This window comes from Ailuropoda melanoleuca, chromosome 16 (assembly GCF_002007445.2).
Source record: "Ailuropoda melanoleuca isolate Jingjing chromosome 16, ASM200744v2, whole genome shotgun sequence".
In the NCBI taxonomy this organism is placed as follows: Eukaryota; Metazoa; Chordata; class Mammalia; order Carnivora; family Ursidae; genus Ailuropoda; species Ailuropoda melanoleuca.
In genome coordinates, this window is record NC_048233.1 from 81,070,976 (window position 1) to 81,085,807 (window position 14,832).

Sequence of the window (14,832 nt, forward strand, 5' to 3'; positions counted from 1 at the left end):
CACACCTCTTATCATCTTTACCATATTCTACAGTACAGTCCTACTTAATCATGCTCTCCTATATAATGTCTTAAATGGTTCTCAGCCTGTTCACGTTTTATGTGCTCACACTTTCTCCAAGGACAGGATTTACAACACATTCTTTTGTAATTCTGGCGTGACCCAATAGCGCTAGACATTCACAGCATCCCTAACAGCCACATATGGCACTCAAATTAATCAAGTTCCTTAAAAAGCGATGTGAAAGACATGGTTTGGGTCAAGAGACTTAGATGCAAATGAAACACCAAATAAAAAACATTATCTAACAGATGGTTAACTATTTCCCAGGACTCAACACTATGACAACAGAGTTTCCACAAGGGAGCACACAAGAATTCACACTCACTTTCTCAGGGAGAACAAAATGCTTAACACATGGTCTACCCTACTATACCTGGCTCAGATCTGAAAGGAACAAGATGGTCCTTACCTGCCATGGTGGTTATAGGGTGCTGAGGCCTTCATGTAAGTATCTGGTGGAGGCCCCACTGTAGCATTTGGTGGGGGGAAGAAGGCTGGATTGAGGTGAAGGGCAGGTGGGATGGCCCCAGGGGGAGGTACAGCCAGATGAGGAGGTAATCGAGGAGGAGGGGGCATGAGATGCTGGTAGTGGATGCCAGGAGGAGGAGGAGGGACCCCAAAGCTTGAGGAGAGAGGAGGAGGGGGTGGAATTGGGGGTGGGGGCAGACCCATCAGGGGGAGGGCTGAAGGAGGGCGATTGAAGTAGGGCAGCACACTGGGGGGCTTATCCACACGGGCAGATGAGGGTACAAGGTTCTCAGAGGGTGTGGCCCGTCCATCAGCAGAATCACTAGAATCCCGGGAATGGGCCCGTGGAGGTATTCCTATGAAGCAAAACAGAACTACCATTACTGCCCAAGGCTTTACACGTACCCACAGGACCAGATCATCGTTCAGCAAGAGTCTCCTCTGACACTGTACTGAAGAAGGCGACAGGCAGCTGAGAAAGAAGGTAAAATCATCTACTCCCTGTTCTTTGGTCTCAGAAAAAAAGGGCAGAGGCAAGTTAGTTAAGTCATAAACCGAGAAAGCAGCATCACCCCAATTCCATGTCGAAGAACGCTCTTTATCTAGAACTCTTTGTGCTTCACAATTTATCCTTAGATTTGTTTTCTATTTCTAAATGTAGGATCCTAATTAACCGATGAGAAAATGACGCTGTTGAGAAGTACGTTGATTGCTGGATTAAGAGGTTCAAGGCCTCTCTTCTGAGACCAGCACTAGCTGACCTGAAACCAGTACTATGCCACTGTGCACCTGAAATGTTCTCTCTGCAATGGCCAGGGAATTTGGGACGAGTGAGGGAAGGGCAGGGGATAGATACTTCCTCCATCCACATACCAACACTGGTCATTGGGATGGGGGAGAGACATACACCACAGAAGACTAGAGGTCAAGTGAGAAGTAGAGAGAAAATGGGAGGTAAGCCAAGACAAGATGTGCCCACAGAATGAGCATGTGGCACAGCTGACAGGAGGGACTCCTAATAAAAGCTTAATAAAAAACAAGCCTCAGATCTGGGGAACTCCCACTGTATTTCAATGGCCCAAACACTGCACCCCACAGGAACATCACCATAGCACTTTGGTATGGTGTTGTGCACAACAGAGGCTCACACATGCTTGCTTACAGCTGGGAACGTGGTTATCCATTGTCAAGTCACTCAGTTAAACTTGTTCCCTCTCTCCAATTTAATAGTCTACTCCAAGCCTGGTTAATGTGGAATCCAACAGAACATGACCCCATAGCCTTAGGAGTCTTGGAGGCAGAGAGATGCTGTTATCAGTCAAATGTGGACAGAAAGGTGAGTGCTCCTTAAACTAACACTTGCTGGTAAACCCAACTCTGATTTCAAGCACGGGGGTACCCATCAACTTAGCAACCACCTTGCTTTCTCCACTGTAGTCTACTACCCGTGCCAATCACGGCACACTTGTGCTTCATGTCTCATCCACATGGCAACTTGTTTCTTCCCTGAGTTCTCTCACACCAAAGAAAGACGTATTAGCAAGTGGGATCCTCTGAAAGTTAGCCATCTCCCAGCTATTCTTCCCACTTCTCCAGGAGTTCTGTTTTGTATCTATGACTACAATCCCAAGAGGAGCAACCATTTTTAAGCAGAGGACGTCCACCAGCTGTACTTACTGAATTAACAGAACCCAAGTCTGTCAACGTGACAGAGCAGAAAAACACCACTCAGTCACCACCATCATTTCAGCAAAGAAAAGGGAACACTGAGGAGTAAACAGCTAAACGGAAGTAGGAATGTTATCCCTAATGCAACTGTACATTTATGCAGCTTGGGAAAGTCAGAAGAGGGTTGAATTATACAAAGGCTCTGAAACAGAGGAACTTGGAAATTCAAGTTGTCAAAGAAGAAAAGTGTGTACCTTTTAACCCAGAGCAATGGGAGTTCACACTATACCCATCTAGGCTCTCAATCTAGTTAAAAGAACAGTTGTTCCTATGCAAGAGAGAAGTGGCCATATCTCCACCTTCAATCAATCAATACAAGGTCCCAGTGGACCACCCAATCAATACAAGGCACTATTTTGAGAGCAGGACCTAAGAAATGACAGAACGCAGGTGATGACACTTTCCCACCACCCCCACCCCATGCCCCCACTGTCATAAAAGAAAAATAAAGGCAGTTGGCTGCTTCAGGCAAAGCCTTGCAGGATGGCTGCACCTTGTGAGGTCAGGACAATCCAAGGTCTGGTCCTCAGGTTTCGCAGGTTCAGAAACTCGACTTTAACAGTTCACCCAGGGGTGATCGTACCCTAGGAAATTGATTCACGCTAACCAAACTCACAAGAGACTGATTCATAAACCAGAATGCCAATTTATTAATTTACAATGAGAAATATAACTGCCAAGCAGACCGGAATACTTGTGTCGGCTGGTCAGCGCATTCTCTTCCCAGTAGGAGAGCCTAGTTGGGAAACCAAATTAGTATCAGAAGGTGGCTTGGTGAGTACAGAATCAGAACAAAGGGAGTAAGGTGAACTCAAGGGACACTACCATCAAGCTAAGGTAGCATGATCCAGCTTTATTAGTGGGAAATACTTGCCAAGCAGACTAAAATATCAGGTCATTGAAAGGGCACCCTCTCCCCTGTACAATGCTGGAGAACATTGTTAAACTCTTCTTTTCCAGCACTCCTTTTGGTTGATTCCTTAGAGAGCACCCTTCCAGCACATGTTCATGACAAAATTAGAGCCATCTTTACAAACATTACCTGCACGTTAGGGCGGCTGCTTGTTAATTTATAAAGAGCACGTGTTACAATTAAGCCCATTCACCATACACTGATTTTTTAGATAAAACCACATAATTTAGAGTTGACAGAAACTTTAAACATCATGTATCTACTTCAGAGAGGGGACGAGGCCCTCAGCAGTAGAGTGACTTGCCCAAGGTCATACAATGAGTCAGTGGCAAAACGAGACTATAACCGGAACCTACCTCTCATCACTGTGCTCTTTTTTGTACACAGCCTCATTGAGGGGTCTACTAATTGACCATGCCACCACCCATAACCACCACCACCCTCCCCCCAAGCCCCCCGCATTGTAGGCACAGCCTACGCCACAGACAACAAACCCACAAACTTGCCCCCCTTCATACAGATGGTCTCCACGTACCCCCTCTTGGGACTCGGACGCACTCACGTTTCCGAGCCTGAGCCTCAAACTGTGACAGGTTTTGCCGGGTGGCCGGCCTCACGTCCACTTTTTCTCCATTAAGAACTTTTCCTGGAAGGAGTTCCAACAATTTGTGGACAGAATTTTCAGAGGCTACCACCACCTCAGCATACCTTGGGGAAGAAAAATTAAAAATGAATGAGATCTACTAGCCAACCAAGAGATAAACAAAGAAACTCTTCCATTTTTTAATGAAAACGGGTAAAGCAAAAGATGCCTTGCTAATACAACATACACAAAACTACCATCAATAAAAAGGTGTCAGCCTATAATCTTCCTACTTATTTGGAATCAGAAATCAGCTCCTTTTGCCCCTCAACAGATGGACATTGTTCCACTGCAGCTAGGTCTCCATTCTAAGGCGGTCTGCCAAAACCAAGGCAGTAACTGGGCCGGGGGTCAGAGGGATTAAAATCCAGGGCCAAAATACAGTGTAGATCTGTTATCCTAATGATGACAAACTAAAAGGGGCTTCTCAAATCCAGACCTCACCCTTTGGACTGGCCATTTGCTCGATTCTCTGCAAATTTCAACTCCACCACATCATAGACTCCTATAGAGCGAATAACCTGGATCAGCTGCTGGTCTGTGGTCCACTGGGGCCGGCAAGATGGAAAAGGAAGAAATGTCAAGAGCTACACCCCCTCCCCACCTAAGAATGTCCCAAACCCTTTCCCCAAACCTAGGATTCTAGTCACAACCATGACCTCCCACAGAAACCCAAGAGCCCATCAACATTTTAATTAATGCAGGCTTTTCTTATTATCCTCACCCATCCAGATTCTAAAACCCCCCACCCCTACCCAATCCCTACTTTTGAGATAAAAAAATTAAAACCTATTTTAACTTTGACTGCCATTTGAGCTGGCTGGTCATCAATTCAAAAGATGATTACTACTAGCTTCTAATTACAGACCTGACAGGCTATAGTTTGACCACTGTCAGGAACTTTTCCCTCAGTATGTACATTTCCTAATTTGGACCCTCCCTCCACCAGCCCCCAAACATGTCTGTCACACAAGAACTTTTGCAGAACAATCACCACCTACTCTGAGTGTACTAGAACTATCAAGGTCTTTGATCCCTGTCACCCATCGATATCAAAGGACCATCGAATGACCACCAAGAGTTCAAGGTGTTCACTCTGAAATCTCATCCCACAGATGACCCTGCTAGACATAAAGCCCCAGGGTCAGGGGCGTTAACAAGATGGCAGAAAAAGCAACTACCCACTTATTGCTTTCTTCGGCACCAGTACGTCCTCAGGATAGTTCTCTTTCAGAGATCAATCCAACCTGATCCCAGGAAAAAGAAATCCAACCCCATCAGAGCACAAAACAGTGCAACAGTGGTTTTTGAAAATGCCATCACCTCCCAGCGCTCTCCCTCCAGCCTACCCAGGCGGCTTTTCGGTTCCCCATGCTCACCCAGGAGAAGCTGCCCACGTAGACAGCAGCTCGCCTATTGCGGAGGCCGCTGTACGTGTACAGGATCGCAGGACTCTTGTTATTGGGCTTGGGAGACGGCTCCTGGCGAACAGGAGGCGGCGGCTCAGTGCTACTGCTTCTGTCATCTGAGGGCTGTGAGGTGGCTGTCAACACGTCATCATACAGGTCAATCTGATCTGTATTGTTGAACTCTGGGTCCTAAGAGATGAGGGGTTGGCAAAGGTGGGTTTGCAGACCTTCCACTGGGTTCATTCTATCTCATTCTAGTTTACTTAGAATCCAAATACTTCATAAAATAACGTACAAAACTTCCCTGTTCTACTCTAAGAAGCTAGGTAAGAATAATTTTTCACTTAAAACCATTTCACTGAATTATCCTTCTGTAGGTTTTTCTCTCAAGACCCTGTTAGTAGTCTGCAATGTTTCCAGCTTCAGCCAACTGTAAGAATCCAAAGGTACATGATGATTACACAAGCAAACTGAGAACACGTAAAGATGCACCTACTACTGATGTCAATGAGGTCAGCTTCTAAAGACCACACCTAAGATAGAGGAACGAAAACTTATTTTCCATAACTTATGCTATTTCCAAAACCAAGAGTTTCACAAAACTTACTACTCTACTTAATAAAAAAGAGAGCAGTATATTCATTTAGAAATAAAACGCAGGGGAAAAGCAAATTAAAGTGGGAATCCAGAATGCAAAAAAGAATTAGTTACTGGTTTAAACTTTCAGATTTACGCAAATGATTCAGAGAAGCTCTAAAACTCATAGTACTCAATCCCATCTTTTTAGTAACCATCAAAGAAACATTTTTAAAAAAGGGAAGAGGGGTGCCTGGGTGGCTCAGTCATTAGGCGTCTGCCTTTGGCTCAGGTCATGATTCGGGATCCTGGGATCAAGCCCCAAGCTGGGCTCCCTGTTCAGCGGGAAGCCTGCTTCTCCCTCTCCCACTCCCCCTGCTTGTGTTCTCTCTCTCGCTGTCAAATAAATAAATAAATAAATCTTTAAAAAAAAATAAAATAAGAATAAAAAATAAAAAAGGGAAAAGGATACCTCTGGGAGATTTTCCCTTACTATTTCTCAGATGACAATGCAGCTCCAATACATTACCGTGACACTTATATATATATATATGAGAGACTTTCAGGAGCAACACCAGAGATGTTCAATGATACACAAAAACAGCGAAGTTCTCTCAAAGCTAAGGGTCAGAAAACAGGACAAGCACCCACACCGTAAGCTATATCACAGTATTTACAATGTGAATGTGTACTCCAAAACATAATGTGAAATATACTTTTTATGTGTTTTGTTTACTTGTTTATTGCTGTTATGGATTGAACGTGTCTGTCCCCCCAAAATGCATATCCTACTCCCCAATGTGATGGTACAAGGAGGTGGGGTCTTTGGGACGTAATTATAATTAGACCAGGTTTTGAGGGTGGAACCCTCATGAACAGGATTACAAGCTGGCATTCTGCAACCTGCAAAAGGGCCCTCACCAGCACCCAAACCTGACTTCAACCTTCCAATCTCCCGAACTGTGAGAAATAAACTTGTTTTTGGTGTTTTGTTATAGAAGCCAAATTAATGCTATAGACTCAAAATCCTAAAACCACAAGAACTGCTACCAGGAGATCTTAATGTTTCAGATTTGCAATGTTATCTCAAAGAGCTCTTTTTATGTTAAGGATCAGACAGTATTTTTTCAGATAATACTCTAAGACATCCCAACAGTGCTAAAGAGGATGCTGCTAAAATGAAAGAGAGAAAGAAGTTCAGTGCTTTAAGAGAACTACAGCTCATTCACATCATTGCTGTGTTTTTATTTTTTTTTATTTTTATTTTTTTTAAAAGATTTTATTTGTTTATTTGACAGAGAGAGAGACAGCCAGCGAGAGAGGGAACACAAGCAGGGGGAGTGGGAGAGGAAGAAGCAGGCTCATAGCAGAGGAGCCTGATGTGGGGCTCGAACCCATAACGCCGGGATCACGCCCTGAGCCGAAGGCAGACGCTTAACCGCTGTGCCACCCAGGCGCCCCAATTGCTGTGTTTTTAAAAAGGGAATAAAGGGGGGCGCCTGGGTGGCACAGCGGTTAAGCGTCTGCCTTCGGCTCAGGGCGTGATCCCGACGTTCTGGGATGGAGCCCCACGTCAGGCTCCTCTGCTAAGAGCCTGCTTCTTTCTCTCCCACTCCCCCTGCTGTGTTCCCTCTCTCGCTGGCTGTCTCTATCTCTGTCGAATAAATAAATAAAATCTTTAAAAAAATAAAAATAAAAAATAAAAAGGGAATAAAGGAAGAACCTATGTTAGGTAACTTGTCTAGTTCCCTGAAGAAAGAGAGCACTTCCTCTAATGCAACTCAGGGCAGGAAGCTCCACTAACTTTCTCTGTTGAATGCCGTCATAAGAACTACGGATTCTACAGTGAGACTAGAGAGGGGACTCACTACAAAATTCATTCCTAGACTTATATACCATCACAAACTTCTGGAAACCATCTTTTAGTTTCTCAGTTCATCTGAAGTACAATGGAAGAACAGGCACACAAAGACAGCATTATTGGACTGTTCTGATAATGAAGGGGAAAGGATTCTACTTCCTGAGGCATATAAGTAATTTCAAATACTACAAATACTCTATTAAAAAACTTGCGAGAGGAGTTTATACCTTATAAAAATATCAAAGAGAAAGGCAAAAGAGAATTTGAAAACAAGAAAGGGGGGGTGCCCAGGTGGTTCAGTTGGTTAAGAGTCAGATTCCTGGTTTCCGCTCAGGTTATGATCTCAGGGTCGTGGGACTGAGCCCCACGTCGGGCTCTACACTCAATGAGGAGTCTACTTAAGGTTGTCTCCCTCTCCCTCTGCCCCTCCCCTACTCGCTTGCTCTCTCCCTCTAAAATTAAATACCTAAAATCTTAAAAAATCAAACAAGAAAAGGAATCAAGGAAGACAAATAAGCACAGGTAGACTGTTCTAGGTAGTCAAACTTATAAATAAGCATCTTGCATAAAAAGACTGTAAAGAACAGGAAGAGAAGCAAACATTGGCCAGCACAGGGTGGATAATGAATTGAGCAAAGTGAAGTGCTAAAAACTTGACAAACACAATGGGCGTAAAATACTTCTTAGCCCTTATGTCTTGAAGAACTGCAACAATGAACAAAAAATCATTTATTCATGTAGTAGGTATGGGGATATGCCCTTATGGTTCAAGGTAAAGGAAGAAGACTGAAACCACTAGATCCTCTCCAATGTTCTAATTCTTAGAGAGCACTACTTCACGCCAGGGTGCTTTTTAAATTTAAACCAAGGATTCTGAAGGGTATGAGGAAACACATCATCTTGGAAACTCAGTGGAACCAACCTGGTATTCCTTCTAGACAGTGTCTGTGATTCAGAGATGCGTGTCCAACATTTTTAATACAAAAATTACCACTGATAATTGGATAGTGAACTAACACGCAGATCAGAGACCACACACGTCACCCGGAAATCTCCCACACTGCAAGCCTAGGCCAACAATCTACTCTTTCAGGGACCCTCAGAGAGCATAACAGACTCAAGTCCTGAAAAACCTTGTATATGGATTACCTTACCACTTTAAGAAGCACAAAAGGATTCAATGAATCCAAAATTGTCACAAGATTCAAATGGTTTCTCTGGGCCATAGAACCTCGGGTCAAAAAAGGTGGTGGGAACTGTTCTGATGCACAGAGCAGGCCTGTTGAGGAGTCTGTTGGAGAAACAACGTATCATGTTCTGATATGAGGGGTATATGAGGGGGTCTATACATGCTTTTTAACTCTACAGCAACACCAATTCATTCTAACTTCTTCAGCTGGTAAAGCAGAAAAACAGGTAAGGGCCTGAGGTTTTTCTGATTACCAAATGAGCTGGTGATTTATGCAGTGCTGGATTATGTTAAAGCAAAATCTAATTCTACAAATTAAGTGGAAAATACAATGTTTTATGTGCACTGATGCTGAAGGTTTCATTCCAGGGAGATTAAAAAGTAAGTCGTATTTAAAACCAAATGAAGATCTCAAATAGAATTTTGTGTTTAATAGCATAGGAAGAACTATGACTATCTCTGAAGCTTTTTAGATAAAAAAGAACTTGCATGATTTTGAATTTAAATAAGAACTTCTCCACCTATATGCTCAGTGTTTCTACCCTCCAACCCCCTTTTCCTGATATCTGAGGAAAATAAAAAAGGCTAGAATTTATTGTTCTCAAAGCCACCTACTCGATACCACTGTTCTTTTAATTGTAACTACAGTTCTAAGTTTTTGGCTTTAAAATGACTATCTCTAGTCCTCACCTTATACCCTCCTTCCCTGCCACTGTCCACTGCCCTCAACCACCAGGAATGGAACCTCTTCTAAACACAGGGATCCATTTCTTCCCTGTTCCCTCACTAGTCCTGACACTGTGCCTAGCAAATAGAAATTGCTCAATAAGTACTTGTTGACGGAAGTAGCAAACAGAATTGGGCAATGTGCAAAGCGCCTTGCTTAGCACAAGGAACAGAGGCAAAACACTCTGCAAAGTGGTAGCTCACTTTTCCAGAGTACCTCTCCCCAGTCCAAGAGAGCAGCTATGAATTTCGACTCCCAGTGTGATAGGAGTCAAGTAGCTCTGAAAGAGGCTTTTACAGCACATGTCCTAAGGGATCAGGGAATTAGTACCGTAGGGTTCCATCCAGGAACGCATTCATTTTGCTTGGGGAGCAAAGTACCTGTGACAGGGTTCTTGTGCACAGGTCGACTTGGTATGAATCTTTAATATTACTAAAACATTCTAAAATCTGTACAATTTGTAATGGCTGCCTTCAGTCTAACCTTGCTTTTAACAAACCTTGCCAAACAGAACTTTAGTCATTTCTTTAGCAGCCTCCAAATTACACTAAACCCACCTTTACCAAAAATTAACTCATGATGGGGGCAAGGGGAGGGCAGTGGGCAGCACCTCTCCCTGCACCTTCCACAAATGGACATAAAACATTCAAAATCTATACTTCTTTCAACTTGCCAAGCATTAAATATTGTCTGCTTGGTATAAACGTCTACTAGATTCCACATACCATCTTTGGCCTATCTTAAACCCATAAAAAAAAGTCTTTTCTAACTCAAGAGATAGGAAAACAAATTGAGGCAAATGACTTCTACCCTCACAAAGCAGCGACCACTGGCCAAGGCCTATGCCTTGTCTAGAACCTCCAAGTTATACTGCTTAAGAAATTATGGATTTCCATTTTCTCAGACCAAATGTGGCTAGACCTGCCCTGCTCTGCCCATTTCTCAAAGTGAGTCAGCAGCAGTTATCAACCCACAGAGAAGGAAATTAAGGGGGAAAAAGGGTTTTTATTAGTAAAGAACTACGAGAACCTTCTTTTCTTCCTGTCTTGTATTAAAAACGAAACAAAGACAAACCACAACTTGTAAAGAGCAGTAAAGGTCTGATTCAAAGTTATATGTAAAACAACGATGTGTAACTAAACTAATATACTAAAACTTTCTTTTCATCCGTAATTATTTGACTTGTTTGAGCTTAAAAAATTTCTTTCATGTATTTAGGATGATCGGCAGCCACATGTAGATGACTCCAGTTTACCTGAGGAGACATGGGAAAATGACTATTAAGCAGTCTGACTGGTGAAGCTGATGGGTACAAACTCACTATACTATTCTTTTTTTTTTTTTTTAAAAGATTTTATTTATTTATTCAACAGAGATAGAGACAGCCAGCAAGAGAGGGAACACAAGCAGGGGGAGTGGGAGAGGAAGAAGCAGGCTCATAGCAGAAGAGCCCGATGTGGGGCTCGATCCCGTAACGCCGGGATCACGCCCTGAGCCGAAGGCAGACGCCTAACCGCTGTGCCACCCAGGCGCCCCTCACTATACTATTCTATTTTTGTGTTCTTGTTAAAACGGCACAACGTGTTAAAACATTTTTTTAATGTAAACTTGTGCCAAGTAAAGAAAATGACGTATAAAAACCTCTGTTGCCTCGTATAAAAGTCAGGTCCAACCAGGGCACCTTCTTTCTCTAATCTGTTCTTTTTTTCCTCTTTCCAGGTCCTTATGTGTACTCACTGAAAGATCCTAGTGGGAAGACCAGTTTAACTCAAGTGAAATGGTGCTGAAAACAATCTGGGCAAGATATTACTAAGTTTTAGATAGACACTATGGAACATTCTTGAAATTGACTTCAGTATGTTAGATTATTGTTTCAAGAAACATCACTACATAGTAATGTTCCTTTTTTTTTTTTTTTAAGATTTTATTTATTTATTTGACAGAGAGAGACGGCCAGCGAGAGAGGGAACACAAACGGGAGTGGGAGAGGAAGAAGCAGGCTCCTAGTGGAGGAGCCTGATGTGGGACTCGATCCCAGAACGCTAGGATCACGCCCTGAGCTAAAGGCAGACGCTTAACGACTGCGCCACCCAGGCGCCCCTACATAGTAATGTTCCTTAACATTTGGTCGCTTTAGCGACCAACAAATCCAGGGTATGTGAGGGGGTCTATACATGCTTTTTAACTGTTTTGTCCAACACTTTTACCTCTTTCCTCGAAACAACTAGATTCATCAACAAAATGTATTACACTAAAATGTCTACGTACCTCTCAAAACTAGAGTCAAACTACTTACAGCGGGAAGGAAGGAAGATCCAGAACAGTTAGAACGAAGCTGCAATTAAATGCTAAAGTATCTTTTATACTGTGTTTTTGCACTGCCTTATAGGGAAGAGGACTACATTCTCCAGCTGCCCTTTCAAAGCGCTGCAAAGGGGGGTTCCTGGGTGACTCTGCATTCAGCCTCTGACTCTTGATTTCAGCATAGGTCATGATCTTAGGGTTGCGATCTCAGTTCTGCACTGGGCATGGAGCGCTTAAGATTCTCTCTCCCTCTCTCCGTCTCCCCCTCTCCAAGAAAAAAAAAAAAAAAGAACCGCAAAGGAATAGGTATGAACACTGTCGTCACGAACACTACAGCAAACATAAGTGTGATTTCTAAGTGTGGTTAGTCTTTGAAGAGACTGACACCCAAGTTTGGCCTCCTGGGGGAGCAAGTTCCACAGGTTGATTCACCATTCTATTAAACCTGATTTTTATTTGCTCTTAAGGCTTGTAAAATTAAGCCTTGGGAGCTTAAAATTAACATAAAGCGGAATGATCAGACGTCTTGAAAGTCTGTGATAGAGTAAAATCTTAGACCCGATAGAGGGATGTTCAGGCCTAGCAAGTACTGCCATAGCTTGGAACCACTGCAAGTTTGGTGAAAGTGATTCTTCAGCAGATCCAGGAAAATCCCAATGCTCCCGATGACCCCTCACCTGATTGAACTCCTCGTCAGCATATATATCAATCAAGTCCACTCCTTCTGACATGGCTCCGGAAGGAAGATCACGAGTCCAGAGAACGGACAAAGTAAGGAAGATGCCACTGCGGTATCCTGAAAGAGGCAAGAGTTAGAAGGCGTGAGGGTCCCGGGTTGGGAGGAGAGCAATGGTTGCCAACCTCCCGTCTCCAGAGACGCAGCATCCCGACCGCCCAAGCTCGGTCCCACCCGCTCCACTCCGCCCCGCCCCCGGCCTCGCGCCGCCCCTCGCTCTCCCAGGCCGCCAGGGCTCGCGGGGCTCGCTGCCCATCACCCTCGGGCCCGACCCGAGTTGCGCCGCAGATGCCCGTGGCGCGACGGCAAAGTCCAGGCCTCTGCTCCTAGGGGCCCCGAGACGGCGCTGCGAAGAACGACCGCGACGAAGCCCGCGGCCCTAGCCCGCCGCACCTGCCTAGGCCCCAAAGCGGCCCCGGCTAGAGTCCCCGCGGGTCGTGGAGCTCCAGCCGCCTCCGCTCCCCACCCAGGCCTAGTCCTCGCCCCCAACTAGGCCCGCCCCACTCCCTCCCCACAGACTCGGCCCGGCGCCCTCGGCCTCTTCCCTCAAAGGCCCGCACCTCCCCCCGCCCGCCGACTCCAGCTCCCCGAAACTCAACCGACCCCCTCCCAGTCTCAGCGTTGGCCCCGAGCCCTCTTCCGGCCCAGCCGGCCCCGGGCCGCGCGCCCCCGTTACCGGGAATATGGCGGCGGCGGCGGCGAGTCCGGACTAGGCCCGAAGCGCGCGAACCGCTCTCGGCCCCAGGTCCCGCCCCCCCGCCGCTGGCGTCACACGCACAGCCACTTCCGCCATGCGCAAGGAGGCATCTTCCGGCTCAGGCCCTTCAGCGCCGAAGTCCGCGCTTCAAGCGTCCAGAAGTTCCCGGAAGTGGCCGGGCCGTAGGCTTCCGTTGTGGGTCGGGAAGAATGGCGGTGGCCACCATGTTCCCGGGTCTAGCACGGGTGAGGAGAGTGGAGGTTTTAGGGTCTTGGGCAAGCCATAGTGGGGACTGAGTCTCGTATTCCAGCGCAGTCATGGAGACTGCGAGGTGCATCCGGCTGCCTGATAGCCGAGGGCAAGGGCGGAACCAAGGAGAGATCGGCCTTGCAACACAGGAGATTCAGGTCACATCCACTCTTTTCTGAGCCCACTGTGTGCCTGTCTAGTACGAGACCCAGTTCAGATTTTACCTGTTTCCCAGGTGTAGCTGGCTGCACCCCCTCTGTGCGCCGCTTCTGCTTGTTCTTAAGTCTGTTTTTTTTGTGTAATACCTGTCACGATTTCACATCTTAAGATCATTTTTTTGTTGTTGTAGGCTTTTCACGCTGTAAACTTCTCTCAGTACTTTTTTTGCTGCTTCTCATAATTTTTTGTAAGTTGCTTTTTCGTTTGTCTGAAGATATTTTCGAATTCCCCTTTTGATTTCTTTGACCCATTTGAACTATGCGTTATTCATGAGCTGGAGTGTGTTTAATTTGCACATATTTGTGAATTTTCCAGTTTTCCTTCTCCTGTTGATCTCTATTTCATTTCACTGTGGTCACTTATGTCATTTTAATCTTTTTTAATTTGGTAAGACTTGTTTTGCAACCTAAGGTGATCTATCCTGGAGAGTGTTCCCATCCAAATGTGCTTGAAAATAATGTGTTTTGCTGCTGTTGGGTGAAATATTCTGTACAGGTCCGTTTTGGTCCATTTGGTCTATAGTGTTGTTCATGTCTTCTTTTTATTGATCTTCTGTCTGGATGTTCTGTCCGTTACTGAATGTGGAATATTGAAATCTATTTTTATTGTATTGCTGTTTATTTCTCCCTTCAGTTCTGTCAGTTTGCTTCCTATGTTTGGGTGCTCTGATGTTGGTTGCATATATATTTATAATTGTTTTGTATTCCTGGTGCATTTACCCTGTTATTACATAATAATGTCTCATATATCTCGTGACAGTTTTTGACTTAAAGCCTGTTTTGATTGACATAAGTAGGGCCATCTTTATTCTTTGGTTACCATTTGCATGGAATATCTTTTTTCATCCTTTCGCTTTCAACCTATGTATTCTTACATCTAAAAGGAGTCTGTAGTAAAAGCATATAGTCGGATCCTATTTTTTAATCCATTTAGCTACTCTAGTGTTTTGGTTGGAGATCTTAGTTCATTTACATGTGAAATAATTACTGATCAAGACGTTATCATTGCCATTTTGTTAATTGTTTTCTTTTTTTTTTTTTTTTTTTTTTT

At 44.6% G+C, this 14,832-nt stretch overlaps 2 protein-coding genes and 1 long non-coding RNA gene across 8 annotated transcripts in view; 2 read left to right on the plus strand and 1 right to left on the minus strand.

The window, feature by feature from the left end:
- CPSF7 (cleavage and polyadenylation specific factor 7) overlaps positions 1–13,391 on the minus strand; it is a 23,386-nt gene extending 9,995 nt beyond the window's left edge. Inside the window, exons 1-7 of one of the 5 annotated variants that reach the window (XM_034646055.1) lie at positions 13,294–13,389; positions 12,559–12,677; positions 5,195–5,413; positions 4,260–4,363; positions 3,708–3,880; positions 732–887; positions 473–530 (exon numbers count right to left, since the gene is read on the minus strand). In XM_034646055.1, the coding sequence (XP_034501946.1) occupies positions 473–530; positions 732–887; positions 3,708–3,880; positions 4,260–4,363; positions 5,195–5,413; positions 12,559–12,612 (764 nt within the window). In that variant the 5' untranslated portion in view covers positions 12,613–12,677; positions 13,294–13,389. Of the gene's footprint in view, positions 1–472; positions 888–3,707; positions 3,881–4,259; positions 4,364–5,194; positions 5,414–12,558; positions 12,678–13,220 lie in introns of those variants that run through there. The other 4 variants (XM_034646054.1, XM_011233597.3, XM_011233598.3 and 1 more) reach the window with 4 other exon arrangements.
- Positions 882–11,588, plus strand: LOC109490697. Its single transcript, XR_002144063.2, has 3 exons — positions 882–1,867; positions 10,796–10,886; positions 11,297–11,588. It is a non-coding gene; the product is annotated as an uncharacterized LOC109490697 (long non-coding RNA).
- Positions 13,392–13,401: 10 nt separating the features above from the next.
- The window catches only part of SDHAF2 (succinate dehydrogenase complex assembly factor 2), a 13,327-nt gene continuing 11,896 nt past the window's right edge, over positions 13,402–14,832 (plus strand). The window contains exon 1 of one of the 2 annotated variants that reach the window (XM_034646060.1): positions 13,402–13,559. In XM_034646060.1, coding sequence (XP_034501951.1) covers positions 13,524–13,559 — 36 coding nt within the window. In that variant the 5' untranslated portion in view covers positions 13,402–13,523. The other variant, XM_002926216.4, reaches the window with a different exon arrangement.